This window comes from Sarcophilus harrisii, chromosome 1, assembly GCF_902635505.1.
Source record: "Sarcophilus harrisii chromosome 1, mSarHar1.11, whole genome shotgun sequence".
Lineage (NCBI taxonomy): Eukaryota > Metazoa > Chordata > Mammalia > Dasyuromorphia > Dasyuridae > Sarcophilus > Sarcophilus harrisii.
In genome coordinates this window covers 535,875,262-535,903,029 of record NC_045426.1, presented here as the reverse complement: position 1 = coordinate 535,903,029, position 27,768 = coordinate 535,875,262, and the positions used below count along the sequence as shown (strand labels likewise).

At 34.9% G+C, this 27,768-nt stretch overlaps 1 protein-coding gene across 5 annotated transcripts in view; it reads right to left on the bottom strand.

Annotated features, from left to right (window-relative positions):
* RIPOR2 (RHO family interacting cell polarization regulator 2) overlaps positions 1-27,768 on the bottom strand; it is a 124,637-nt gene that overhangs the window by 62,868 nt on the left and 34,001 nt on the right. For all 5 annotated transcript variants that reach the window (XM_031946775.1, XM_012541599.3, XM_012541600.3 and 2 more), the window contains exons 2-3: positions 3,453-3,579; positions 1,422-1,577 (exon numbers count right to left, since the gene is read on the bottom strand). In XM_031946775.1, the coding sequence (XP_031802635.1) occupies positions 1,422-1,577; positions 3,453-3,579 (283 nt within the window). The remainder of the gene's footprint in view (positions 1-1,421; positions 1,578-3,452; positions 3,580-27,768) is intronic.

The following is a 27,768-nucleotide window of genomic DNA, read 5'->3' as shown; positions in this document are numbered from 1 at the left end:
AGCTAATGAGGCTCTGTACTGGGGGTAGTGGGTGTAAGTAGATATGACTAGAGGGAATGGGATGAATGTTAGGAAGATGGAACCAACAGAATTCTTAGTCTGGATTCTGTTACTTTATGAAACATACTAAAATCCTGACTATAAATATTTTGTTAAACAACAGGAAAAGCTTGTATCCTATTGATATCTGTAGAGAGAAATTATCTCTGCAATCATCAACTGATAGTTACATTTTCTGATTGTGTCATCAAATAATAGTTACATTTGGTGACTGTGTGCATAACACAGAGTTAGATGTGACAAAGAATTATTGATAGAAATAAAATCTAACAGACCTCATCATCTTTCCCAGTTCCTGAAAGAAAATCCACATAGGTATAGTCCCTATAGAGTTTCTTTCAATCTGACAGTGACTTGAAAGATCATCTAATCCAACTGTCCCATCTGCAGATGAAGCAACTGAAATCATGCCCTTTGTTAGCTAGCAAGTACCACACAAATTCAAGATTATTAGAAATTTTAAGTCACTTGTCCAATGTCACCTCTTGGCTTTCATAACCTGTTTAAGATAACAAAATGTTTCAGAAGTTTGGAGTGATGATTAAACAAACACCTGCTAAGTTGAAAGTCCTCAAACGTGAATTATGAAAAACCAATGAGGTGATTTTGTATAGAGGCAGAATTTGATTTATATGTTGTTTATCTTTCACATAACCGTTCTTTTATGGAGCAATATTTAGTCAGCTTAAGTAGAGATGTGAATTTTATATTGCTAAATTCAGAAGAGTACAGTGTTGTATACTATCAGAACAAAAATGTGGGACTGTTTTCTTTTTACCTTCTCTTAAGACATGAGCAGACAGTGGATGGGCAATACACTGCAAGGAGTGAGTGATCTTTTTAGATCTATCTGGTTCTGATCATAGGGTCATGGGATTCAGTTGGAAAAAATTTTAGAGGTCATATGATCTAACCTTTTCATTTTACAGATGAGGAAACAGGCCTAGAGAGGAAGGGACTTGCTTAAGTAGTAAATAATAAATCTGTGCTTTAAATCCAGGTCTTCTGACTCAAAACATAGCATGCTTTTCACTAATACCCTCCCCATCTCAGTCTTGTGAATTTATGACATGCTTTGAAGGCCCAACCTATTTCAAATCTTCAGGGATGATTTGGAAAATTTCTCTGATTTCCTTTGGACTGCTGCAGGATATAAGTCTCACTGGACATTGTGAGAGTACCTCATAAATTTAGCTAATTAGCAGCATGAGTCTAAATTCTGAGTAATGAAAGAAAAGGAAAAAAGAAGGGGAAAAGGAAAGAATGAAGGAATGAAGGAAAAAAAAAACTAGAAACTTTAGAAAGATTAGAAAGAAAATTCATTAAGCAAGCAGGCCACTCAATTCATAGTTTTGACTCACTCAAGTCCATTCTTTAAGGATCGGTAGACCTCTTCCACCCTTTTAGGCTGAGGCTCTTTGGGAGGGCTGTTAATTTTGTAGCCTAAATTGTGCATCTTCTTTAGTTTGGCCTGAGGCTTCTTGAGTGCTGAAGTATTTTCAATGAATGAATTACACCTACAAATGAAAAAAGAAGTCAAAACTATTCAATATGATTCATTTATATGAGAAGAAAATCCCTTCCCAAAAGGTACTTTTTGATTTTATCATCTTTCGCTTAGTCTACTGTCTCCAGAGAGGACAAAAGTTCCCTTGTATATGAGAAGGTTTGAGCCATTCTTCCTTAGCCTCCTAGTATGTGGTTTGTTACTCACTGAGATCTTTTCTAAGCAACTGCTGGTTAGTCAGCACTGACTGGCAGCAGTTAAGTGACATACTCCAGATGAAAGTCATATCTATCCATTGCAAACCATAAAGGGGCAAAGGACAAAGTCCTGGAGGTAAGTGAAAAGAATAGATAGATTCTTGGTCAAGCCTATAAAAAGGAGAAGGAACATGCTCCATCCCTTGTGGAATCAGTGTTCCCATGCTAGAGTCCTGAGTTTCCCAGTTACCTCATGTTATAGTGAAGTAAATACATTCAGCCCCCACAATGACAACTTTCTCATGTTGCAGTTTTATGGCGTGGGAGGGAGTGTAAAATTCTTCTGGGCTCACTGGGATACAAGATGCTTCAAAGTAACATAAGGAGTAGCTGTTTCTTCATAGCGGAAGCCAAGGTAAACAGACACCGGCCATCAGTTTAGGGAGGACTACACAAAAACCAACTAACAGATTGTGTAGCCAAGTGACAAAGTTACTGGGTTTCCTATCACTAAAAATAGGAGACATAGAGATTCAAGTCATTTAGCAAATGTTTTCATATCCCACTGGCAAGTCATAACCTGTCTCTACCATCACCTTGGTAAGATTAGGTGGTACAGTGGGTAGAGCACTGGGATTGGAATCGGGAAGACTCATCTTCCCGAGTTCAAATCTGGTCTCAGATACTTACTAGCTGTGTAATCTTGGGCAATTTATTCATTTAACCCTGTTTGCCTCAGTTTCCTCATCTATAAAATGAGCTGGAGAAGGAAATGGCAAATCACTCCAGCACTGAGTCAGACAGAATTGAAATAACAATAATGCCATCTGTGATCTTGTGATTTTATGATCACAACCTGGAACAAGTAAGAGGAAAAGCTTTGAGAAGTGTATAGCTATTAGGCAAATATGGGCAAGTACTCTATCAGAGTTCTGAGATGGGACTCCTGGAGGATAGTGAGATTTAAGGGAAGGAAATATCCTGGATTTGGGGTCCAAGAGTCTTGGTTCTATTCCTGGACATGGTTTGAATACCAGTCTTGATATTTGCTACTGTGAGACTGAGCAAGGCATTCTCTTTGGTTCTCATCTGTAAAATGAAAGGATATACAAGATGATCCTTTCCAGTTCTTTATCTATGATCTTATGACCTCACTTTTTTGGGAAAAAACCTCAAGGCAAGTTTTATGGTATTTTGCTTATTTACTCCCCTATGTTTCAAGGTAAATTAAAAAAGTCCTACCTCAGAGCAAAATTTGAATCTTTGCAAGATCAGTTTTAGATCAGGTTAATCTCCAAGGGAGCTAGAAACAACCCTCTTCCCCCCTTTCCCAGTTTCTCCCAATGGGTCCTGAAGATGACAACTGTCTCCCAAAGCCAGTCTGCCAACGCCATAATCTTAATCCCTAGAACAATGTAATAATAGCTCATTTATAGCCTCTGAATTTTATATATCCATTGAAAAAGTGCATTGCATGTGTAGACAGTTTACAAAATAAAAATCAGCTATACAAATCACTAATTTATCTTAAATCTTCACAAAAATTTCCTTTGCTAGAGAAACCCAAATTATTTAAAAAGAAAAAAACAGTGTTTATGTCCTTGGCCAGACAAGCAGAGCCCTCTGCACAGAAGGATAAAGTTAAACCTTAAGTAGCAAGCATCCTCAAGAATCCTGAATATACTTGCCTGGATCGCCTTTCTTGAAGGCCACTGAAACCAGCAAAGGACTGGCTTCTAATAATTCCATTGGGACCTCCTGGGGAGAATGACTGAGATCCTACCAACATGATTTCTGGGAGTCTGGTTGATATTCCTGTAAAGACAGAGAGAAGATTTATAGCAAACACAGACAAAATATTCAAAGCTTGTCAATAGTGATAAAATGGGTAACAATGTGTTGTGAGACCATTAGATATTAGAAACTCCTTTTTTTTTTTTCCTTAAATTAATATGATTAAGACCTAGTATTCAGCTTTCAGACATGAGAAATTTGTTGGGAAAAACTATTAATATTGATTTACAGGATAGTTAAATGGTGCAGAGCACTAACCTTAAAACCAGGAATTCCTGAGTTCAAATCCAACTTCAGACACTTAACAACTTACTAAATGGGTAAGTAATTTATTACCCCAATTGCCACACACACACACACACACACACACACACACACATACACACACACACATATTAAAAAGTATTGATTTATAAAAACATGAATCTAGATATGTCAAAACTAATCATTTTAATTACACTTTAAAGGTTATTTTTCATCAGGCTATATTGCCTTCTACAGAATTAAAATTTTGAAATATACATATCTAATTCCAGTTGCAACAAAACAAAACCAGATTTACAGGTAAACTAAGAAAAGGTGAAACCAATATAAATTTTAAACTGACCTCTATGCTACGAAATTGAGGCTAAAAACATTCGTTTTTTCTTTGTTTTATAGGGAATAAAACTAACCCAAACTCATTGTTCTAAAAATTCTATGTAAATTGAGATTACTATTGGGCAGGCTGGAAATAACAACCTCATAGGTAAGGGGAAATACACAGAATTCAAGTCTAGCCTCAAGCACTTAAGAGATCCAAATAGATTGGCTAGAGAAAGACAGTAGTGAACACTGATAAAAACTGTGGAAGAAAAGGGAGGAGCCATTTCAGTTACATGCTTTTTTTCAGTGAGCAACCATCACTCGTAGGTCTAAGATTCAAGGTCAAATTGGTCCCTAGAGCAATTCTTTCAATAGTAGATCTATAGCCTGGCAAAATAATAGTAGATAATTTTTTCCCCCAGCCTCCAGACCCTAGATTTATCCAAGGGAACACAAGTGGGCTCATAATAAACATCATTATTATTGTTACTTCATTCAGAAATAGTAATTGATGAGTGATAACAAAATTAGGTCAACTGTTACCTGTTGAAAGTAAATAGCCCAATTTGTGGGATAGATAGGTAGCTGATAGTGAATAAAATGCTTAGCCTGGAGCAAGGCAGATTCATCCTCTTGAGTTCAAATCCTGCCTCAGATTCTTAGTAGCTTATAGGATCAATCTCTTAACCTTATTTACCTCAGTTTCCTCATCTGTAAAATGTGCCAGAGAAAGAAACAGCAAACTACTGCAGTACCTTTGCCAAGAAAATCCCAAACAGGGTTACAAAGAGTCAGACATGACTGAAAAATGACTGAATCTAAAGTGGTTGTGAGAATCAAAGATGTTATTTATAATACATTTGGCAAACTTTAAAGCTTCATGTAAATGTTAATTATTATTGCTGTTATTGTTTGATTAGAGAAAATGATACATTACTAGTTTCTTGATATGATTTATCTTCCACAAGGAGAATTTAATTGACACCTTGTATTTCCCATCCTCCATGTCTAGAAATAAATGATAAAAATTTCTCATGAATCATGCAAGTTTTTGATTGTGTAAAGAATAGAAGAAAAGTAGCCAGGGAGCACAATAGATAAAATGCTGGGCCTGTAATCCCTAAGACTTCAAATTTAGCCTCAGACCCTTATAAACTGTGTGATCTTGGTAAATTACTGTTTGCTTCAGTTTCTTATCTGAAAAGTGAACTGGAGAAAGAAATGGCAGACCATTCCAATATCTTTCCTAAAAAGACCTCAGATAGGTTCACTAAGTGTTACATAACTGAACATAAATACACAAAAGTTAAGTAGATATCCAAAGGCATGGTTGATTTGAACACTGAAACATAGAATTATATATATATATATACATATATATTAAATTCATTAGCTCAGGTAGAAATAATCAAGGTAGAAGTTTCAATGAGGTTGACTTTGAGAAAAAAAAAATTCCAACAATTAGAACTATTCCACACAGAACTGGTTGTCTAGAAGGAATACTTCCTCCTTATCTTGGGACATCTTCAAGTAGAGCTTAGGGAACCATGTTGGAGATAAAACCAAAGATTTCTCTTTTAGATAAGGTTTCAAGTTAGATAACCTCTGAAATTTCTTTCACTTTTGAGATTCTATACTCTATAATAGATTTGGATATTATTTGTATATATGGACATTTATAGTATCCATATAAGAAATGCACTTTCTTCCTTCTTATAAATAGTATAGTCCTTGTTATCTATGTGACTTTCTACTACATTATTTTTTGTCACAGAGAGGCAAGCATAAAGCAAGTACAATAGTTATACTTTGTAATAACAACATTAAAAATAAGTTTCAGAATTTCCCCATTAAGTCTTGGGCACTAAAGTCAAGTAATTTGTTTTTACTAATCTTTCCTTAAAAGACCTATCATATCATGAATACAAGTTGCTAAACAAGACATAATTTTTTAAATAGTTAAAACTATGGAATTTTGACCTGTAATTTCAAGTATCTACTTTGTATCAGTATATTGAAATATAATTTTTTTTAATAAGACAGAAGATTATGTGATAATCATTAGCCACTCAGATAATAGAAAATGAAGGTCCTGTCTGTTTGGAGACCATGTCCTAAGAAAGATTAGTCGAAGGAATTGAAAAATTATTTATTCTGGGATCCTTAGAAGAATCTGTTAAAGGAACTTGGAATATTTGGGCTAAAGAAAATCTATGGACATATGATAGCTATCTAAGTTTTTAAAAGGTTGTTAAATGGAAGAGGGATTCCATTTGTTCTGGTTCAGAATGTAAAACTAAGAGAAATGAAAGTGGCTAAAAAGTCATATTTTAGCAAAATAGAAAGAAAAATTCCCTAGCAGAACTATCAAAAAATGGAATTGGATGACACCTCAGAAAGTAATAATTTACCCTCCACTAGAAATCTTTCAAGCAAAAGGCCAGATGACCAATTGTTAGGAATGTGGGTATGTTGCACAGAAAATTCTCAGTCAGAAGGACTAGATAGCATCTAAAATCTCTTCCAGCTCTGAAACTCTGTAAAGCTTACTGAGAAAAAAAAATTTATTCCAAAACTTTTTGAAACTCACTTTAAAAAAATTAATTCAATAATACCTGTAAAGCTTAATTAAATGTTTATACTTTGAAAGCAAACAGATGATTGTTATATTAAAATATAATTACATTTTTATTTTCACTGTAGATAAAATGTAATTAAATAAATAGTATCATTAAGAAGGATGTAATGATTTCCTCCCCACCTCAAGCATCCCAACCACCACAACAAACTTTAATTCTTATATTTGTCACAGAAATCAAACTGCACCACAAAAAACAACCACTAAATTGCAGAAGAAAAGGGAAAGAATAAGGAAGATTGGATTGAATGGGGAAGGAAGGGAATAAAGTAGAATTAGGAGAGAATGTAGGTAGAGAATTTTTTCATTCCTAAATCAGTTCAGAACTCTTAATTTTTTACCTTTTTTTAATTCACATCAAGCAACACCCAAAAATTCCGCACGTCCTTAGGCTGCCTCTGGCTACAAAATCCGACAGAAAGATTAGTCTAGCACAACTATAGCTCCAAGAGAGGGAGGAACCTTTCCCAGCTTCCTCTTCCCAAATCAAAGGTGATTGGATAAAGTAAAGTATTAAGAAAATGGTTTATGAGGTTAAACAAACAATCTGAAAGAATTTAGAGATTTACTGGGAGCTAGATAATATGCTAACTACTGAGCATATCAAGAAACAGAAAAGACAGTCCCTGCTTTCAATGAGTTTATTTTCTAAAGTGGAAGATAACTAAATAAATGAGTATCTCTTGCAAAGTACATATAAGTAGAGAAGAAGCTTTAGGAGCTGGAGTGGGGTGAAGGTCTCCAAGAAGATGGTCCTTGAGTTGAATCTTGCATTTCTAACACAGGACTCCTAGGGGAGGAAGTTTTAGCCTATAGAAATGAAATTCCTATTATAGAATTGGGGAAGGGGTTTGGCAAAGAGGTAAAATCTTTTTGGATCAAGGTAAATATTTCCTTTCTGATAGCCCCTACAGGAACACTGACAAGGAGATGAAGAAACTGAGGCTTCTTGCTCTGTGGGTACACAAAGGCAGATAGATGGCTTAGTGGAAAGAGGACTGGGTTAAGAGTCAGGAAGATAGGAATTCAAATGTGACCTCAGACACTGACTAATTGTGTGATCCTGAGCAAATCATTTGATTTCTGCCTTAATCCAGTGGAGATATGGCAAACCACTCCAATAGGTTTGCCAAGAAAATCCCATGGACATTATGGACTACCACAGGGTTACAAAGAGATCGACAGGATTGAAAAATGACTGAAAAACAACAATAAAAAAAAGTAGACAGGTCACAGTAACTTCTCATCTAAAATGAAATCCCTCAGTCTTTTAAGAATAGGAGTCATTTCTAACAATGTACTCATTTAAACAAAGTTCCATTTTAACTATTATGAGGGGAAATATCATTTCAAATGTTAAGGGCATCCAATCCAATCCAAACATGCATCTAGTAAGGCCTATGAAAATCAGTGTAGTAGATGCTGGTGATGAGGTCCAGGGTGGTTAGATGGATGTTAGCAGAAAAAGCCTGAAGCACTAATAGAACTATATTACCTGGCTAGAGCAAGAAGGGCATTGTTGGGATCATTAAGTGAGCTTCATTTTCTCAAATAGATCTTTTGTTCAAGTCCTTTCCATTATAATTCCACTCCAGGTGGTCTCTAAAACCTGCCACCTTTACAGTATCCAATCAGAAAACCAAGTTATGATTTCATACACACACACACATAGGGAATAAAACTAACCCAAACTCATTGTTCTAAAATTCTATGTAAATTGAGATTACTATTGGGCAGGCTGGAAATAACAACCTCATAGGTAAGGGGAAATACACAGAATTCAAGTCTAGCCTCAAGCACTTAAGAGATCCAAATAGATTGGCTAGAGAAAGACAGTAGTGAACACTGATAAAAACTGTGGAAGAAAAGGGAGGAGCCATTTCAGTTACATGCTTTTTTTCAGTGAGCACCCAACCATCACTCCTAGGTCTAAGATTCAAGGTCAAATTGGTCCCTCAGGATCACACAATGATAGTATTTCCTCTATAAAAGATCCAAAATCTTGGTCAAACCCCTCTTAAGGTTAACTGCCACAGAGTCTGCCCTCAAAATGTCTTTCTTCTCCCTCCCTCCCTACCCCTTTAGGCCCATGGTATCTTTCTCCTAGTTATAGTTAAATAGATTTAGCCTCCAGTCAATTACATTCTCCCATATCAAGACTTTTTCATTTACTGGTGTTTTCTATCTGGCTAATTGTGAATTCTACTAGTGAACTTTTTCCCTATTCTGATTAAAACCCCTTTCCTTTCTAATTCTAGTGTGTTAATTCACATAATAAGTAGCACTCCTTTGTACCTGTCTTGTCAAAGTTGCTCCAGGTGGTGAACTGAATCTCTATTATGCTATTTTTATAATATTATAATTACTCTTCCAAAACTATTTCATATTTGCCATCCTGATGCCTATTTTACCTTTTCACTGGTGACACAAAAACAAAATAAAAAATGTTTGCCCTCAAGTAATAAGTTCATATACAGGGAAAGTATCTCAAATTTAATGCATTTAGGGTAATAATAGATCGATCAACTGCTATTAATACTTAAAACTACACTAAAACTTTTGGGACATGCTATATATCCACATAATTTAAGATGGAGAGGGCACTAATATGCTTCCTTGTCTTAATCTACAGAACTTTAGAGGCAAAACTGCAATTTTCTTAATCACACTTAGTATATAAGGTTCCAATTCATCAAATATTAACAAACAGGAACTGCACTAAAAACAGCAGATTGTTCATAAGAACTTGTTATTATTTGATTTTCACCTTTTTGAGCTGTAGAAAATCTGTCCAGTTCTATAAATTCATACCTCCACACTAATAACTGCTCATTTCATGTTTTCTGAGCACTCTTCTTATAAAACTAATGTGCATCTTGGGAGTTTCCAAAAACCTAGAAATATATGAAATACTAAAATCTACTTTCTCTGTGGATAGGATTTGGATCCAATGGCTTTTTCTCAATCCTTATTCTTCATGAACTCTCTGTAACCACTTCTCCTTGGTACTCTATTTTCTCTAAATAACCAGACTGCCACTTCTATCAAATCACTCCTCCTCACTCTCCCTCATGCTCTCTAATACTAGGAATCTCACAGGGCTTTGTCCTGGGCCCTCTGTTTATCTCTATAGTACTTCACCTGTTGATTTCATCAGGTCCCATGGATTTCATTGCCATCTCTATGTTGATGATTCTTAAATCTATCTCTCCTTCCCCCACCTCTCTATTTATTAATCTCTAATCTTGAAACTCCAACTGCTTTTCAGTGGGAACTTTAAAAATGCCAATGCATTAACTGATCATTGATAGGCCACTTCAAACCAATACAATAAACAAGCTTTATTAATTATTGGGTATTAAGACCTTATTTTAAGAATGATCCATTTGAATAAAGATAGCTGAAATCTTTTGGCTTTTAGGCTTCTGAAGTACTTAACCCTTTATCTCATTTAATCTCACATCGATCCAGAGATATTCAGTGGTGTCTGATTCTTCATGACCCCATTTGGGGTTTTCTTGGGGAATATATAGGAGTGGGTTGCCATTTCCTTTGTCTCTTTTAACAGATAAGGAAGCAAAACCGGTAAGGGAGTGACTTATCCAAGAGTACACAACTATTAAGTGTCCTGCTCTGGTGCTTAATCCAATGCCCTGATGCCTGGTGTTCTACCAACCTCCTCACTCCCCCATTCCTCAAAAGTAGCCTTCCTCAATTAGAATGTAAGCTTCTGGGGGGTAGGGATTGTCTTGCTTAATTTCATTAATATCCTCAGTGCTTTACACAATGCCTAGGATATAATAAATGCTTAATAAAAGCTCAATCTTCACTTCTCAAAATCCCATTTTCTTTATGAAACTTTTTCTGATCTCAGTTGTTAATGAATGTTCTTCTCTCTTCATACTATGTTCTATTTACTTATCCTGTATACACCTCCCCTCCATAGAGTATAAAAGCTTCTTGAAGGCAGGAACTGTTCCCTTTTTTTAGGTTGTTTTGTGCCTAGTACAGTGCTTTGCATATAGTAAATGCCTAACTGGTGTTCTTTTTTGGTCATACATCAGATAGAGCATGGAGTCTGAAGTCAAAAAGATATGAGTTCAAATCCAGCCTTAAACACTTAGAAGTTGTGGATACCACATAGAGCATGTAGTCTGGAATAAAATAGATCTGGATTCAAATCTAGCCTCAAATACTTAGTAGCTATGTGACCCTGGATGAGTGACTTTATCCCTGTTGCCTTAATTTTCTCATCTATAAAATGGGGATAATAATAGCACCCATTTCCTAAGATTGTTGTAAGAATGAAATGAGATAATAATTATAAAAGCTTAGTAAAGTGCCTGGCACATGGTTAAGCACTATATAAATGTTAGCTAGTACTAATATTCTTTTAAAAATTAAACTGTTGAAGTAATTGAATTGACTTGCAGAAGAGTTTTCATAAATTGCTTTTTTCTATAGCTTTTTTAGGTTAATTAGTTGTCCTTATTGATTAAGAGAATGAAATTAATAAATCTTAAATTTATTTTTTAAAGTACTGATTATTTTACAAAGAGACAGTGTGACAAGATACAAAATAGACCTTCAGCAGAGCAGAAGCTAGAGCAACTCTGAAAGTGGTACAGACATTCTACGGAAGCAAGAGTGTCTCAGAAAGACCTTAAGTGAACAGTTTGTTCTGCAATAAACCAACCAATGGAAGAACTTATCTCCACCCTAAGGAACTAAGACTACCTTAGACTTAGCATCTAATTAAGAAAAAAGGAACACAAACAATTCATGTAGGCAAGTCATTTCCCAATGTTAATTTTCACTCATAAGAGGATGCTGACAGTCCTGGACCCTATATGAATCAATTAGAAAGAACATTTCAATTTGACCTCGTATTTCTCTTGAGAATGAAGGTAGAATGGGGAGAAAGGAGGCATCTTAAAAACTTGAAGTTCATATGTTTACAATGATGTGATTATGATATAATATGAGGGATACCTAGATGATACAGCATATTGAGCATCAGGCCTGGAGTCAGGAAGATCTGATTTCAAATCTGGCTGTGTGACCCTGGGTAAACCACTTAGTCCTATTTGCCTAAATTTCCTCATCTCTAAAATGAGATGGAAAAGGAAATGGCAAATCAGTCCAGTAAATTTGCCATGAAAACCCCAAATGGAGTCAAGAAAAATTAGACATAATTGAAAATAACCGAAAAAACGACAATGGTATCCATTGAAACCTCATGGTGGAAAAGCAGTTTGTTGTCCCTCTAGCATAGCTCCCAAGATAGTCCCAAATGTTAGTTAAGTAAGAACAAGCAACCAGCAGCATTTAGGTAACTTTTCTGAGGAAATAAAGCGGGAAGATATTCCAAAACCATTATTTCACAATTATCATTTCACTAGTTTGAGTTTTCAACACAGCCTCTGCTCCAGTCTTTCATCTTCCAATGATGGGAACTTCTATCCCATCCCAAGTGGTTTGCCAAAGGTAGGAGGGGAATGAACTAATCAAAAGCTCCCTAGGAAAATTTTGTAGTTTAATAATAACAGTGTTGGGCTTTAAGGTTTGCAAAACGCTATAAATATTATCTCATTTAATCCCTCATAGGTGTTATATTATTTTTACAGATGAGGAAACAGATAAAGCAGGAGTCACAGAGCTAGTCAGTGTCTGAGGCAAAATTTGAATTAAGGTCATCCTGACTCTTGGATTTTGCTACTCTATATTGCTTTATCCTTTCCTTCAGTTGAAATCCTTTAAAATGCAGAGAGGACTGATATAAATGAAAGTTGAGTTTCTTCCTGTATGTTTGAAGAGTTCCCTCTGTTTTGTTTAGCTTTCCTGAAAAGTGTTTTTCTCTATTCTCTTCCCCACATCATAGACAATAAAGTATAATTCACTAAAATAGCTATCCTATCAGGACTTGGATGTAAGGAGGCTGCTACTGTCTGGATGGTAATATTTGTTTAACATGAAGTCTAAAATAGTGTTTGCTATTATACAGTGAAAGGGTACCTATAATAGAATGGTTGACTTATCTTTTCTACATATGTATATATATATATATATTTCCACTTTTTTTCTGATGTATTTTTTCCTAACACACATATATATATATTTCTCATATATAAATATATATTACCCATATTGTATATGCAATATATACTTCATATATACAAGTATATATCTTATTCTATATGCATATTATTTGTGCATAGCTATTTGCATGCTATCCCCATATGTATATCTTTCCCATAAGAATATAAGCTTCTTGAGGGCAGGTGCTATATGTCCAGCACTTAGCTTGGTACCTGGCACATAGAAATAACTTCAAAAATCCTTATTGATTTGTTTCTGACTTAATGTCACCCCTTCCTCATCAAGGCAGAGTATAAGGTATCAACATTTTCCTAATTTTTTACTTATCAGTTATCAATAATATTTACTAACCAACTTTTATGCTACGATGCAGCATCTTGGTTAAGGCAATTGAATAGTACTAAAGAAAAGTTTTCAGAGACTTACTTAAAATGACAGGGCCATGGTCCTATAGGACATAAAGCTCTTCCACATTTATAGTAGCCCCTTCTTTCAACCACACCTTATATCATCTAATTCTCCAAAAGCCTATGAGGTATCTTTTTTTTTTTTGAGACAATCAGGGTTAAGTGACTTGCTCAGGGTCACAAAGTTGGTGAATATGTGAAGGCACATTTCAACTCAGGTTCTCTTAATTCCAGAGCTGGTGCTCTATCCACTGTGCCACCTAGCTGCTCCAGACCTATGAGGCATCATCTACTGTGCTGCCTAGCTTCCTGGAAAGCAACACTACAAAAAATCGACATTTTTGTGGATTAGTTTTGCTGATTTTCTTTTTCCCTTTATTTTTTATTCTTTATTATGTAAAGTGGGTTTTTTTTGGTGGGGAAATGTAGGTAACATAAACCAAAGATATCAATGAAAATGGACTTTTAAAAGTAACAATCTGATTAAGTTGTATCAATGACTGTATCCTTAAACAGGAAATTCTGATAACAATGATAATAATAGTGGTTTACATTTATATACCATTTTATAACTATGACTTAAACTTTGTAGTATACTTTCCTCACAACCATTCTGTGAGGTAGAGAGAGCACACATTATTACTTCCCTTTAAGGATGAGGACACTAGAACTCAAAGGGGTTGAAATGGCCTTCCTACGGCCACATAGCTAATAACCATCAGAGCCAGGATTCAAAGCCAACTCTTTCTCTCTTTTTCTTCCAAGTCCAGAGCTCTTTGCCTTATGTCATGCTGTCTGACTGTGCCCATTTCCTAAAGTGAGGAAAATGAGCTTTTCAGTGGTCAGTTTTTGGGTTGAGTTTTAGAGCCAAATAGAGGAACAATATTCAGAGGATTATATGCCAAGTTAATGAAGTTCAAGCCTGCTGTTTAATATATTGAAAAACTATATTAATTTCCCAATAGACATGCAAAACTGTTACCAGTAATCTGGGTAATTGCCTTGGGTGCCTCTGTTTTGGGATATGGGCCACAAAATAGCTCGGAGAGCCTAAATAGGCCTCAGAACTAAAGCTAAAATAGTTATTATATGCATATACACAGTCATCCCAAGATTTCCCTCTCTTATAAAATGAAGGAATAAAATGTAAGTTACACTGCTTTTGTATCCTTTCCAAACCCAGCATTGAATGTCTCTATAATCTGGCTCCAACCTACCTGTCTCATCTCCCACTACCCTTTCATACAAACTTATCCTTAAGTTAAATTTAACCCCTGCCCCTCCAAACATATATTGCTCTGTTTTCCTTCTGCATGTATGGTCACACTATTGCTCCCTTTGCCTGAAATCCCCTTTCCTCAGCTCTGATTATTAAAAAATCCTAAACATAAATCAAGGTTTGGTTCAAATGTCATCCTCTTCATGAGGTTTCATGGAAAATACAACAGACTTGAAATCAGGAGGCTTTGCTTGAAGTCTGGGCTCTGCAACTACTTTCTATGTGGCTCTGTAGAAGTCTACCTCTGTACATCTGTTTCCTCATCTGTAAAATGAAGAGCTTAGACATGATTTCAAATAGGGCACCCATTTGCTCTAAAATCCTTTGTTCCTTTGCTGATCAACCAGTAGGGAGAGATCTCTTTGTCTTTTGGAGGTTTATACCACTGCTAGATTGATTAGCTTTTTGAATAGAATTTTAATCTCCTTTACTAAAGTCTAAGCTGTTCCATCTTGAATGGATTCCTACACATCTTCCTATGCCCTCTTATGTTTTGCAGATAGAAAGTTCTTTATTGCGTACTAAATTAAAATCACCTTTACCATTAGTGGTAGCTACTGGCAGATCTAAGGTAATGGCAAACGGAGGAGGGGAAAAAATGATAAAGTGATAAAGGAAAAGGAAATAAAGGTTTGGAAAATGGGTATTGTTATTATACAGCCCCTCAATTATACAGCTTCTCATTGGCACCAGTACCATTGATGGCTTGCCCTGATTCACATTCTACTGTAACCCATTCCAGATTTTACTATAAGGATTACAATTGACAAGCCACATAATCTTCTCAAGCATCAGTTTCCTCATCTTTTAAATGAAAGATACCTGAGATTCCTATCTTAAATTACTGTTATAAGACTCAAGTAAGATTATTATATTCAAAGTATTTGACATAATTGGGGCAGCCAGGTAGCACAGTGGATAGGCCCTGGGTTTGGAATCAGTAAGATTCATTTTCTGAGTTTAAATCTGGCCTCACCAATTCCAATGCCCTTGTGATGGAGAGAGTCATCTGCACCCAGAGAAAGGACTTTTGGGAACTTTTGGATCCCAACATAGTATTTTCACTTTTTTGTTGTTCTTTAGTTGCATTTTGTTTTCTTTCTCATTTTATTTTTTTGATCTGATTCTTCTTGTGCAGCATTGTGGAAATATGCATAGAAGAATTGTATATATTTAACATATATTGGATTACTTGCTATCTAGGAAAGGGAGTGGAGGGAAAGGAAGGGAAAAAAGTCGAAACATAAGGTTTTGCAAGGGTGAATATTGAAAATTATCTATGCATATGCTTTATAAATAAAAATAATAATAAATGAAAATAAAAAAAGCTTTATAAAAATAATCTAGCCTCAGTCACTTACTAGCAGAGGAAACCTGGGCAAGTCATTTGATTTGATTTAATTTACTGGAGAAGGAAATAGCAAACCGCTCTAATATCTTTGCTAAGAAAACTCCACAGACAGCATGGCCCATGAGGTTATGAAGAGTTGTACACAACTGAAAGTCTGAACAAAAACCAAAGTAATGAATATGGTTTGTTTTGAATCAGTCAATTTAATGGGTAACACTATGGTCAAGTCAGTCGTCTCCTGGCTTCAATCTTTTTATCTATAAAATGAGTCGTTTCAGCTAGATGACCTCAAGTCCCTTCTAGCCCTGAATTTATGAAGCTATAAACCATTTATTGTTGTTTCCCCTACAGAAGCAATCTACTCTTTTATGCTTAAGTAGGAAATAAAAATACTTTGCCCTTCTAACCAATATGAAGAAACCACACAAAACAATTGTTAATTCATAATGCTGTCTCTATTTTATAGGTGAAGAAACACATGGAAATGGATCAATGATTTATTATAAAAGATCACAAAACTAATTAATGACAGAGGGAACATACAAGCTCAAAGTGTTGGTCCCTAAGCCTTTCTTTGCTTCCTTTCTCTGTCTTTGAGCATGTTAATATGTTGAAGGTATTTATTTATTTTTATTATAGCTTGTTATTGACAAAACATATGCATGGATAATTTTTCAACATTGACCCTTGCAAAAACTTCTGTACCAACTTTTCCTCTCTTTCCCTCCACCTCCTCCCGTAGATGGCAGGTAGTCCCATACATGTTAAATATGTTAAAGTATATATAAATACAATATATGTATACATATTTATACAGTTGTCTTGCTACACAAGAAAAATTGGATTTAGAAAGAAGGTAAAAATAACTTGGGAAGAAAAACAAAAATGCAAGCAAACAATAACAGAAAGAGTGTAAATGCTATGTTGTGGTCCACACTCATTTCCCAATGTTCTTTCGCTGGGTGTAGCTGGTTCTGTTCATTACAGAGCAATTGGAACTGATTTGGATCCTCTCATTGTTAAAGATGGCCATGAAGGTATTTTTAAGATAGAGCCTATAATAATTGAACCATTTACTGAATAAAAAAAAGAACAAATTAATAGCATAGCTGCTTGGTAGGAGTAATTGAAAGCAAGAACTTCTTGATAATTGAAATGTTTTTGCTCTAGGGAAAATGACAACTTCATCTCTTCCTATGTTATAGAAAGATATGGAGGAAAAGCATCTAAGCTTGCAAAAATTAAAAGATAATAGACTCGTGTATAAACTATAGGACTTTTTTCTAAATTTTTATTTTTAAAAGAAATTGCATTACCCAATTAAATAAAAATTTGGGCATTTCTGATATAACTTGTTTGGGGGGCAATGAAAATATCAAATATCAATTCTTCGAATTTCTTTACTAGTTCATTTCCTGAAGGGGAAATACTTTAGTAAATAAGGATAACAAAATTTAGCAGATGTCTTAATTAAGGAATATTGAACAAACTGCAAGTAACTTTGATGATTTAATTGGCCAAGAAAAGAATTAAAAGTAAATCTTTTTTAACCCTATTCTTATAATAACCTTGACCCAATAGTACATCTTTTGTAACCCATAATAGGATGGAAGATGTTTGATTAATGCTGTTACAATTTGTATTTTATACTAACTGTAGTACACCCCCAATACTTCCTTAAGAGATGAAGTTGGCCCTTCTGTGACCAGCTACAAATTGCACATTAACACAAAACCAACAACAGATACAAACTGTCAAGAAGAAAGTGCAATTCGACACCTGAAGGAAAGACAAAGATCTGAAACAACAAGGTGGAGAACCTAAAAATGCCCATCCAGGAGGAGAGAATTTTTAAGAATAAAGGTCATCTGGACATTGATCTATTTAACAACTCACTATCCTGAGTGATGTCACTAGTCCTATAGGGGAAAAAAAAAATCATTTGTTGAAAACATTTGAGAAAACTGTAAGCTTCATTAGGGCAGAGACTATTTTTGTGCTTTGTCTTTGTATCCCTCAGGATTTTACATGGTATCATCTCAAACATAGAAAGTATTTTATAATGCTCGTTGAATTGGATTTTGCATGAAAACTATTTTGGGCTTGGCCAAGCAAAGTTCTACATGTTGCTCACTTATTTAGACTGACTCACCCTTTGGACCAGATCAGACAGATTTCTTTCTAGCTATTAATCCTGGTGAAAAAAGCATTAAGCAAATATTGCCATCTTATATTTTGTTGTTGTTTTGTACTCTGCTGAAATGACTACATTTATAAGCAACTTTCTAGAATTGTTTTTATTAGTGAGCTGCCTCCTACTTTGCAAATAGTGAGCAAATGGACATTAGGTTCTAGAAAAACGTATAGCAACCTAATTATAAACAGTGGTCTCCAATCCCCTTTTCATCTCTCCAGGGCTTATTAATCAGGTAGATGAAGATAGAAGGGAAAAGTGATTCCTCTAAATAATAGGAACTCATTTCAAATTAAAGCAACAATAAATCTTAAGTGAAAGCTGTTCAGCTATGACCTAGTTTGTGGTATGGTCATTTGATTTTTATGTGGACTTCCTAAAAACCAAACTAGTTTATGGTAGATTTGGTTGGGTAGACAAATATATATGTGATTGTGAAGCTACATAAAAATGACAAATCAACTGGGTTGTGGCAAATATGGCAATGTTATGTACTCAAATTTCTTGTATGAGCTAAGAGGCCACCCTTGCTACATCAAGATGAAGTAATGCTGTAGGCAAGACTTAAAACAGGCCTTTGAAATTGTAGTAGCATTTTATCTTTTTATTCCTGTTGTTATGACAACTCTTTTTAAAGTAACACTTGAAATGCTTCTCATCTAAGCATCTTATTATAGGCCTGAAAATAATACATACTGATATGAAGTGCTGCTCCTTAGGGTTTAAAGTGAGATCTAGTGATTGTCATAGGATTAGGAATGAGAACATTCTGGCTCCATTCTGGGCTTGCTCTCTGATTCACGGTGTGACCTTTCTTAGCTTTTCTCTATCCTGGTTTCCTCTGGGGAAATGATTGCATTCACTAATCACAAAGCTGGAAAGTTTGAAGAATTTATGAGAAGAATTATTTGTTGTTATTTGAAGCCTCTGTTCAGGCACATGAGTGTTGAATTGAATTTTTTTTTTTTTAATGAATTAGGCTGGTCTATGCTTCCAAAATACAGTAAATATGAAACAGATTACCAAATCTTTTAAGTTTCTTGAGTTCAGGGAGTCATTTTTGCCTTCATGTAATAGCACTTAGCACAGTGCCTGTCATATAACAAACATTTAATAAGGATTTATTGACTACCCACTGCTTTATCTAAGCATAGTGAGTTTTACTTTAGCTCATAAGTAATAGAAGCTATGCCATACAAATTTCATCATCATTATTTAGAATTTAGGGTTGTTTCCCAGAAGATTATACTCATAATCTCTACCCTTTGATTTTAGAAAATTAAATTGCAGGAAAAATAATTTGCAGATGAAAAAAAGAGAATCATAAGACTGGAAAGGGACTTGAGAGAACATCTCCAGTCTCCTCATTTTCCTATTAGTTGCTTTACTGCTGCATATCATAAGGCTGGACCTGGGAATTACATCTACTGAACTATTTTTTGGTTCCTCCCCCCGAAAAAAAAATTTATGCTGCTTCAATCAGAGTACAAAAGAGTCAAGTATGGGTTCCATCCTAATAACCTGTGAATTGAGCCTGTTGGAGGGAGTTCCTTAGCATACAGCAGTCACGATATAAGACACAGCTTATTTAATCCCCAAGTAAAAGTGTGATTTGACTCAAGGTAGTGGGAGACTAGTGGGAAAAAGAAATAAAAATTTATGTGGTAGCTATGGTTTCAATTACATGTTGTAAAAACAATAATTTTCCACAAATTCCTGGAGACCAAAGGATACATAAAAGTTTATTCTTGCACATGCAAAATGTTGCTGCTTGACTTTTGATTCAGAAAAAAAAAAAAAAAAAAAAACAGTGACAGAGAATCAGAATGGAACAGAAATCAGACCTTGACATCAGGAAGGACTGAGTTCAGGTTCCAACTCTGATCCATAATGAATAACTGATCCTGGGCAAGAACCTTAAACACTTAGTGCCCCAGGAAACTCTAAGATTATAAACTAAAGCATAATGGTGGATCTATTTTGTTAGAGACAGTTTCTTTTTTGGGAAATTCTTTATACCAATAAAATCAATGGAAAGGCAAGGAAAAGGAAGGGGGTGAGGGATGTCCCAGAACTTCCAAATACCCTATCTTCCATTTCCCATCTAAACCATATTTACCTGTTATAAGGCTAAATGATAAGATCTGCTACTTCAAAAACCTTCAGATAATCACAGTTTATAGAGAAGATTGCCATTATGCCCATTTTTACAGAAGAAAATGAGTGGTCAGATGGTTTTGCTGAAGTCTCTAAGTATGGAATTTGTCTGATCCATGATTAGAGTTTGGGATTTAGTCTCTCATTTCAAGCCCAAAGTTACAAAGCTCAATTGCTTTGCAGCTGTTACTTTGAGAAACACACACTATCTTTTGCTTATTTTTCTTGATCTTCTTTGTCATGTTGAACACAATTCATCTAGGGAGAATATTGCTGGTACTCCCACGGCATAAATGGTTTGAACTCCATTGACTTAATCTCAGCTGAAAATGTAGCCCTTTGATCATCTTCAGATTTTTGCCTGTTTACTGATTAGCGGATAATAGTTTCCAATAATGATCTCCCACCATGCTCATCTCTCTCATCCTGCCCCTCTCCAGAGGTATTACAAAGGAGACATGTCAGAGACAGCATAAAGTTTTGCTGAATCAAATAACTAATTTTCTCTACAAACAATTACAGAACTTATTTACATTCTAAGAACATAATTCTTAAATTTTTATACACTAAGTTTAAACAAGGATTTTAGTGTTCTCATTTATGAAGCCTTTGGAGGAACAAAGAGTGAGGGAGCATTGAGGATCTGAACTATTTCATCTAGACAGGTTCAATAAATGATAACCCTTTTCCTGTCAGATCACAGTATAGATAAGGATGAATCCAGAGTCATGGGATATTGCTCTGTCTTTTCTCCTTAAAAGTAAGGATTTAACTGGTCTCTATCTGGATTTAAGTTTTATCTGTGAAATAAGCTCACTATGTCCTGCTTCAAAGGCAGGAATAAGCCAAACAACTGACACCCATGGTTAAATTAACTGGCTCTAATAAGTCCCAGCTTCATCTGATCATCAGATCCACTCAGGTCACCATCTGTGTAAACACAAAGGCCCCTGCCTGGGGAAGATCTAACTTGGACATTAGAACAGACAAACAGGGAAAGTGAATTCTGTAGCCAGGAATACTTACAGCTGTTTTGCTTCCTGATCCCAATAGTGGCAGGGAAAGCAGAGGAAAAATGGGAAGCAAGAAAGGAAATATTCTCAGAATATAAGGAGAGAATCCATTTTACTAGAATTCAAAGATCAAAATGATGTAAAGCTAGAAACTACTAACTTGCAGTACAGGAATATAAGATATAATAATGACTCCAGAGTAGGTGATATTTTTTCAGTCAATGAACCTCCCGCATGATGGCCAACATCCACAAGAGTGTTTTTTATAAACTTGATTGATCAGCAAGGTGAAAAAAAATACTCAGCCATGAAAAGGTTAGAATTAGAAAAAAAGCACATGCCATTTGAAAGAATTTCTATTTCTTCCCTTTACTTGATCATGTATCTGCAGCATCTAGCTCACTAGTAAAGAGTTTGACCATAAGAATAGTACCTTATGTCTAGACAGTATTGTATGTATTATCTTTTTAAAATGTTCACCTATGCACCCCCTCATTTCTCTTGTCAACAGCTTTTTGAATTTGGTAATATGGTTCTCACTACCTCCATGTGACATGGAGCTAAACAAACTGAGGCATTACTTATCTAAAAATTATTTACCTAGGGTTACAGAATTAATGGATTATCAGAGCTTTGACTGAGTTCCAAGACTCCTAGATCACAGGCCACTGCTTTTTTCTAATATAGAATTCTCTTTTCCCAATTTCTTGGCATAATACTCCATCAGATAATGAGTCCTAGAAGGAGGTGATTTTGTGACCCGACTTCGACCATTAATCAATGGTGCAATCAATTAATGGTGTAAAATACTATAATTAGTGCTTCATTTTCCTTTGTTTTCTTGTTTTCCATTATCAAATTTTTTTTGAGGGGAAGGCCATCACACCTGTGATTATATTAGGTTTAAGACCTCCCCATGAAGAACTCCTTTTAATGTGTGTTCATATTTTCTTTGTAACTTACAGTCTGGAAGCACTGAACGGATAAAATTTTTGTCCGAAGTCAAACAGCCAATACTTGTCAGAGGCAAAGGCTTCAACTTAAGTCCTCCTGATTCCACAGGCTATTCTCTATCCATTTCCACATTGCTTCACCTAACATAAATTGCAAAAATGATTCACGTGTTCCCATTTTTAATGTAAAGATGAGAGTACCTTGAATAATCCTTTTAAATTCAATCAATCAACAAGCATTTAGTAAGAATTTACCATATAAGAATCAAAGGAAACCTAATACTATATAGAAGAAAACCACTCATACAGAAGAGTCTTTTATGTACCACAGAGTACCATACTCTAAAAAGTTCTAGAATAGAAGACAAAAACCATCCTTCATGCTCTGCTTTTACAGTCAAAGTTACAGAATAATGTCCATGTACTTTGGACCTTGATGAATTTGTATTTGATGAATTTGATGAATAGTATTTAACTGAATTCAAGCTAGACTGATGTGATGAACTGCACCAAATATTTGATTTGCATTCTATTTCCTGATAGTTTCTACTAATATTGTTAAAATTCTTTCCCTCAAAAGTTTCTAAAGAAAGGTACAGGGATGTTAATATATGTCAAATCTCTTTTCTTCTAAGCACCAGAAAAACACCAATATAATCCAAGGTTTAATTTTATTTCATCTAAACAGAGAACATCCTACTGATGAATAGGAATGACGTTAAGAATCTTGTAATTTTTCAAAGCCTCTAAACAACCCAACCTACTTCCTTTGTTGAGAAAACTTTAAAAATAAGAATAAATTCAGCATCTTTGCTATATAGATCCCAAAGGTAAATAAAAAAGGTTCTTGTCTGTTCTTTGTTTGAATGTTCTATTGAAGAAAAAAAAAAAAAAAGAATATCTCTCAACTTAAGTGATGTTGGTACTGAAGAATCTCTTGTTGTGAGAATGTGTCAAAGTTATATCTCCATTTCCACTGCGGAGATTGTGGTTTTGGAAGGTCTGGTTTGATCCCTCTTGTGTATTCTGGGGATTATGAGCCCAGAGAATAAATGTTTCTGAGAAACTTGGTTTCACAAACCATCATGAGCAGTTTAGTTTATAATATTTATAGTAGCTTTTGTTTAATAGATAAATTAACAGTTCCTGTAAAAGTTACAGAAAATGTCATTGATTTTATATGTGTTTGCGTGTATGTATGACTGCAATTGGTATCAAACATGGAACAAGTATCTAGCATATTTTGTTTTTAAAAAAGGCATTAAGAAAAAATCTCCCAGGTTCAATTAGTCAGCCTTTCAATCAATTTCCTCTAGATCATTAGCCTGAGAATATTTTCTTTTGGTGGTTGCTAGTCACATTGTATGCTTCTCTAAATATATGGTTGGATTTTTGTGATTGAAAAATGAGAAGACTGGATGTAGCTATACAGTGTAACCAAGAGGAATTAGCAGAATTCGAGATGCAATGTCTTTAAAAAATGAGATGCTCTTTCATTGGAATACATTTTGATCCATGGGAGAGGGATAGCATTCTCTGCATCAGAGATATGTCATTTGGCAAGACAAGTATATTATTTCAGAGGTAGCAGTGTGGGTACTCACCAAGAACAGATGCCATCCAACTGTTTAGACCTGGTTATTTAGGGTAAAGAAAGGGCAACAGTCCCAACAGGTGGCAAGACAGAGGCATTGAGTACCATGCTCTTCTGCCAAGAACTGGTTTCTGGAATTCTAATGCTTTTGACATAAAAATAACCACAGCAGGGAAGAAAAAAGTAGCAAATTTATTAATTAGTCTTGCAATGTTTACCCTGCTGTACTCAAATCCAATTCTTTTTTAAAAATATATTAATTAATTTTGAACATTTGTTGCAAAATTTTTGAGTTCCAAATTCTTTCCCTCCCTCCAGCTCCTTCTCCATCCATTGAGAAGGCAGGTAATATGATATTAAAATTATGCAAAACATATTTCCATCTTAGCCATGTTGTACCTCCCACCCCCAAGCAAGACATAGAAAAGAAAGTGAATGTTTTAATCTGCACTTAGGTAAATTGTCCAAACCCAATTCTTTAAGAAATAGCATTTGTCTTAGTATATGAAAATTTTCTTGTTATTTTCACAAATCAGACATTGCACATCCACCAAATATATACTTTTCATTCCTTCTTTTTTGAAACTTCCAGTAGGGGCTTTCTTTTTGAGGCTTCAGTTTACAAATCGGGACTCTGTCCTGGGAATAGTTCTGTAAGGGTTCAGGAGAACTCCAGAGAGGATTGAAAGAAAATTAGTTAAATGTAACAGGCCAAATTTTACCTTCACTATTTCGATGTTTTGGAATGGTTAACTCACTTTATTAAAATCATACTCTTCAATCAACTGCAGTACACTGAGCTATTGGAGGTTCCCAGCTGCCTCATATTGAAAGAATATATGGAGAAATTGTCAGTATTCATTGCTAACCTCCCAATCCAGGAAGTTTTGCTCTGGGAAGTGAACAATGGATAATCAACCATTATAAACAGCTAGGTAGGAGAGTAGATGAGTATTGAGTTTAGATCTAATAAGATCTGAGTCCAAATCTTTCTCATACACTTTCCACTAGTTGTGTTGTCTCGAGCAAATCATTTAAAATTTATAGGAGCTCTCTTTGTGGTGGCAAAAAAATCCCTGAAAATTACAGGGATGTCCATTAATGGGGGAATGGTTAAATAAGTTGTCATATAGGATTGTGATGCAATACTACTGTGTTCTAAGAAATGATGAGCTCCATGATTTTAGAAAACCATGGAAACACTTGCACAGAATAATGAAGACTGAAATGAGCAGAACCAAGAAAACACTGTATACAGTAACAGAAATATTGTTTTAAGAACAACTTTGAACGAATAAGTCATTTTGACTATTGTAAATACCCAAATTAATTATAAAGAGTATATGAAGAGAGACACCATTTGCATCCAAAGAACTAATAGAGTATGTATAAAATAATTTTATACACATACGCACACACACACATGTACATCCCTCATTGTGTTTAATGATAACCATCTTTAGGGTGGAGGAGGAGGGAAGAAAAAAAATAAATTTATATGATTATTTTGTTGTGTATTTTAAAGGAATAGCAAGGGTGCACAGCAGATTTGCAATTTCATGTGAAATCATCTTTTTAAAAAATACTATGTTATAGAAATACATGTTTTATTCCATAAATTCCATAAATTTAATAATAATGGAAAAAATTTAATTCTTTCAGACTCAGTTTCCTCATCTGTAAAATGGGGTCAGGTTTAATTAACTTTAAGCTCCCTTCCAAACACTAACTTCACTGAATGTTACAGCTTTCCTTTTCCTTCATTGCTACCCTATGACACAAGCTTTGGAACCATAGGAGCTAAAATAAGTTATACAGATAATTTCTCCTCCACTAGCACACAAAAAAGTACATTTTGAACATCAAATGTTTGTTTATAACAGAGATATAATGTTATTTCTCAGAAAACTATATTCTAATTTGTTCAATCCCAATTTGAGAGCTCTAAAATAAATTAGAGAGGTTTGGAAATCCCCCCTCCCCTTTATAACAAAACAATGGTATATTATATACATGCTAACAGATTAGTTACCACTCGAAATCTTCTTGATACAGAGACAGAAGGATAAGCCAAGCATGGATTAACCAGATCTGACACTATTCTTTATTCTTCAACTGCAAGGTAATTATTCTGTAACCTTGTCTATGAATAAATTACAACTGCATGTATTTACAACAATCCTGTTTTCCCACATTTGGTAATTAAAACAAAATTGATTAAGGGTTATTTTGCATGTGGTATGGATCAAACAAGAGTCATTATATAAAGAAGGGTAAGACTCCCTTTTCTTTCCTATTCTGATCCCATCTCTTTGCCATTCTATTGCCTTTATTCAGCACAGCCCTCCCCCAATCCCCAAAATGAAGCATTGTGAAGAGCTGTCCTATGCAATCAGAAAGGGGAGGCATTTGACACAGAACACTGACATAGTGTTATTTAATCTGATGCATTGTTTACTCAGAGAAGAAGTGATACACTAGTTTCCAATGATAGTATTCTGAGGAATCTCTGCTTATTTGGGTACAATATCATTCAACTGGTTATACTAAATATGTGAAGGCACTGGTCAGTGAGTACTGTATCTAGTCAATCCCTGAAGTCCTCATTAGTGACATGTGATGACTGGAAATCTGACCCTTAAAAACTGTGAGGAAAGTCAGTTCTAATCCTCAATCCAAATGATTTGGTCAAGAGCAAATGGCTTGGCTAAATTATGCAAATGAATGAAGTTTATTTAACATGTCATTGAATTTATGTACTTTAAGTCTTTAAGTGGACAACCTGTAGTTGCTGTGCATGCCATAAGGAGGATTTTTGGCCTTTGTGTATTTTCATCCATACCCACAGCATAGAATTACTGTGATATCTATATATGGATAAAGAAATTATATCTTCAAAGGAAAAAATTGGTCATTTTCTTCCAAGGAGAGGTATGTCTTATTTCACAATATAATGTGAGATGGATGAACACGTATCTAAAGATCAGAATTTGTATTTACAAATAAATGTAGTACTAACATTCCTAATGCTCAGGAAGGTGTACTTGCTATCTGATTTGGGGAAGAGTAAACATAACAAAGGCAGCTGTCTTTGATTTCTGAGCTATTATTCACCTCAAATAAAGCTGCCCACTAATGCTAGGCTGACCTAGGATTGGAGTGGGAGGTTGGGGGTTTGAGGAAGGGTAAAATAGGGTTGGGAGTAGCATGAATTAGCTGGATTCATTTTATATAGAACTAGTAATAAGATTGATAATTGTAAATTCATTGTTATGAAAAGATTTCTACACTTCATCATATGTAATTTAAATGATATTACTATTTCAAATCCCACCTTGTAATAGATAACTTTAGGATATGCAGTTCATTACTCAATGATTAGCTTTTTGGTGAGGATTATCACCAAAATTTTGTTATATGGTTCTTAGATAAGTTTGCATACTAAAAAGGCTTAGTAGTATCCACTAGATCTTGTAACTGGCCTTTGAGATTCCAGGGTCACCTCTTTTCTGAGTAAGTACTTTTAGTGAAAAAGAATATCACTTGTTAATAAAAGGCTCTTGCTTCAAGTATTATTTAACAAATTTCTTATTCTGTTTTGGACCAATAACCATTTTGACAAAATTCAATCCAAAGCATAAATTTTTTTTTTTGGATTGTCATAGGTGTCCGGAAATGGAACAGATAAAGAAAACAATTTCATGGCTTTGGCCAGGAAAATTGAAGTCAGGGGAAAAAAGCCAAAAAAACAGAATTAATAATCACTTCAGACTGTCTATTGGCTATAGTTACCCATAATTTAGGTAAAGACAAAAGTTAAAAAAATCAGAACCACTCATTACTATTTCATTTATCTTTTATATCACTATTGGAGGGTGCTTTTAACACATTAATGGAACATTTTGGAGGGGAGGTGAAAAGGGCAGGCTGGAAGGTGTGT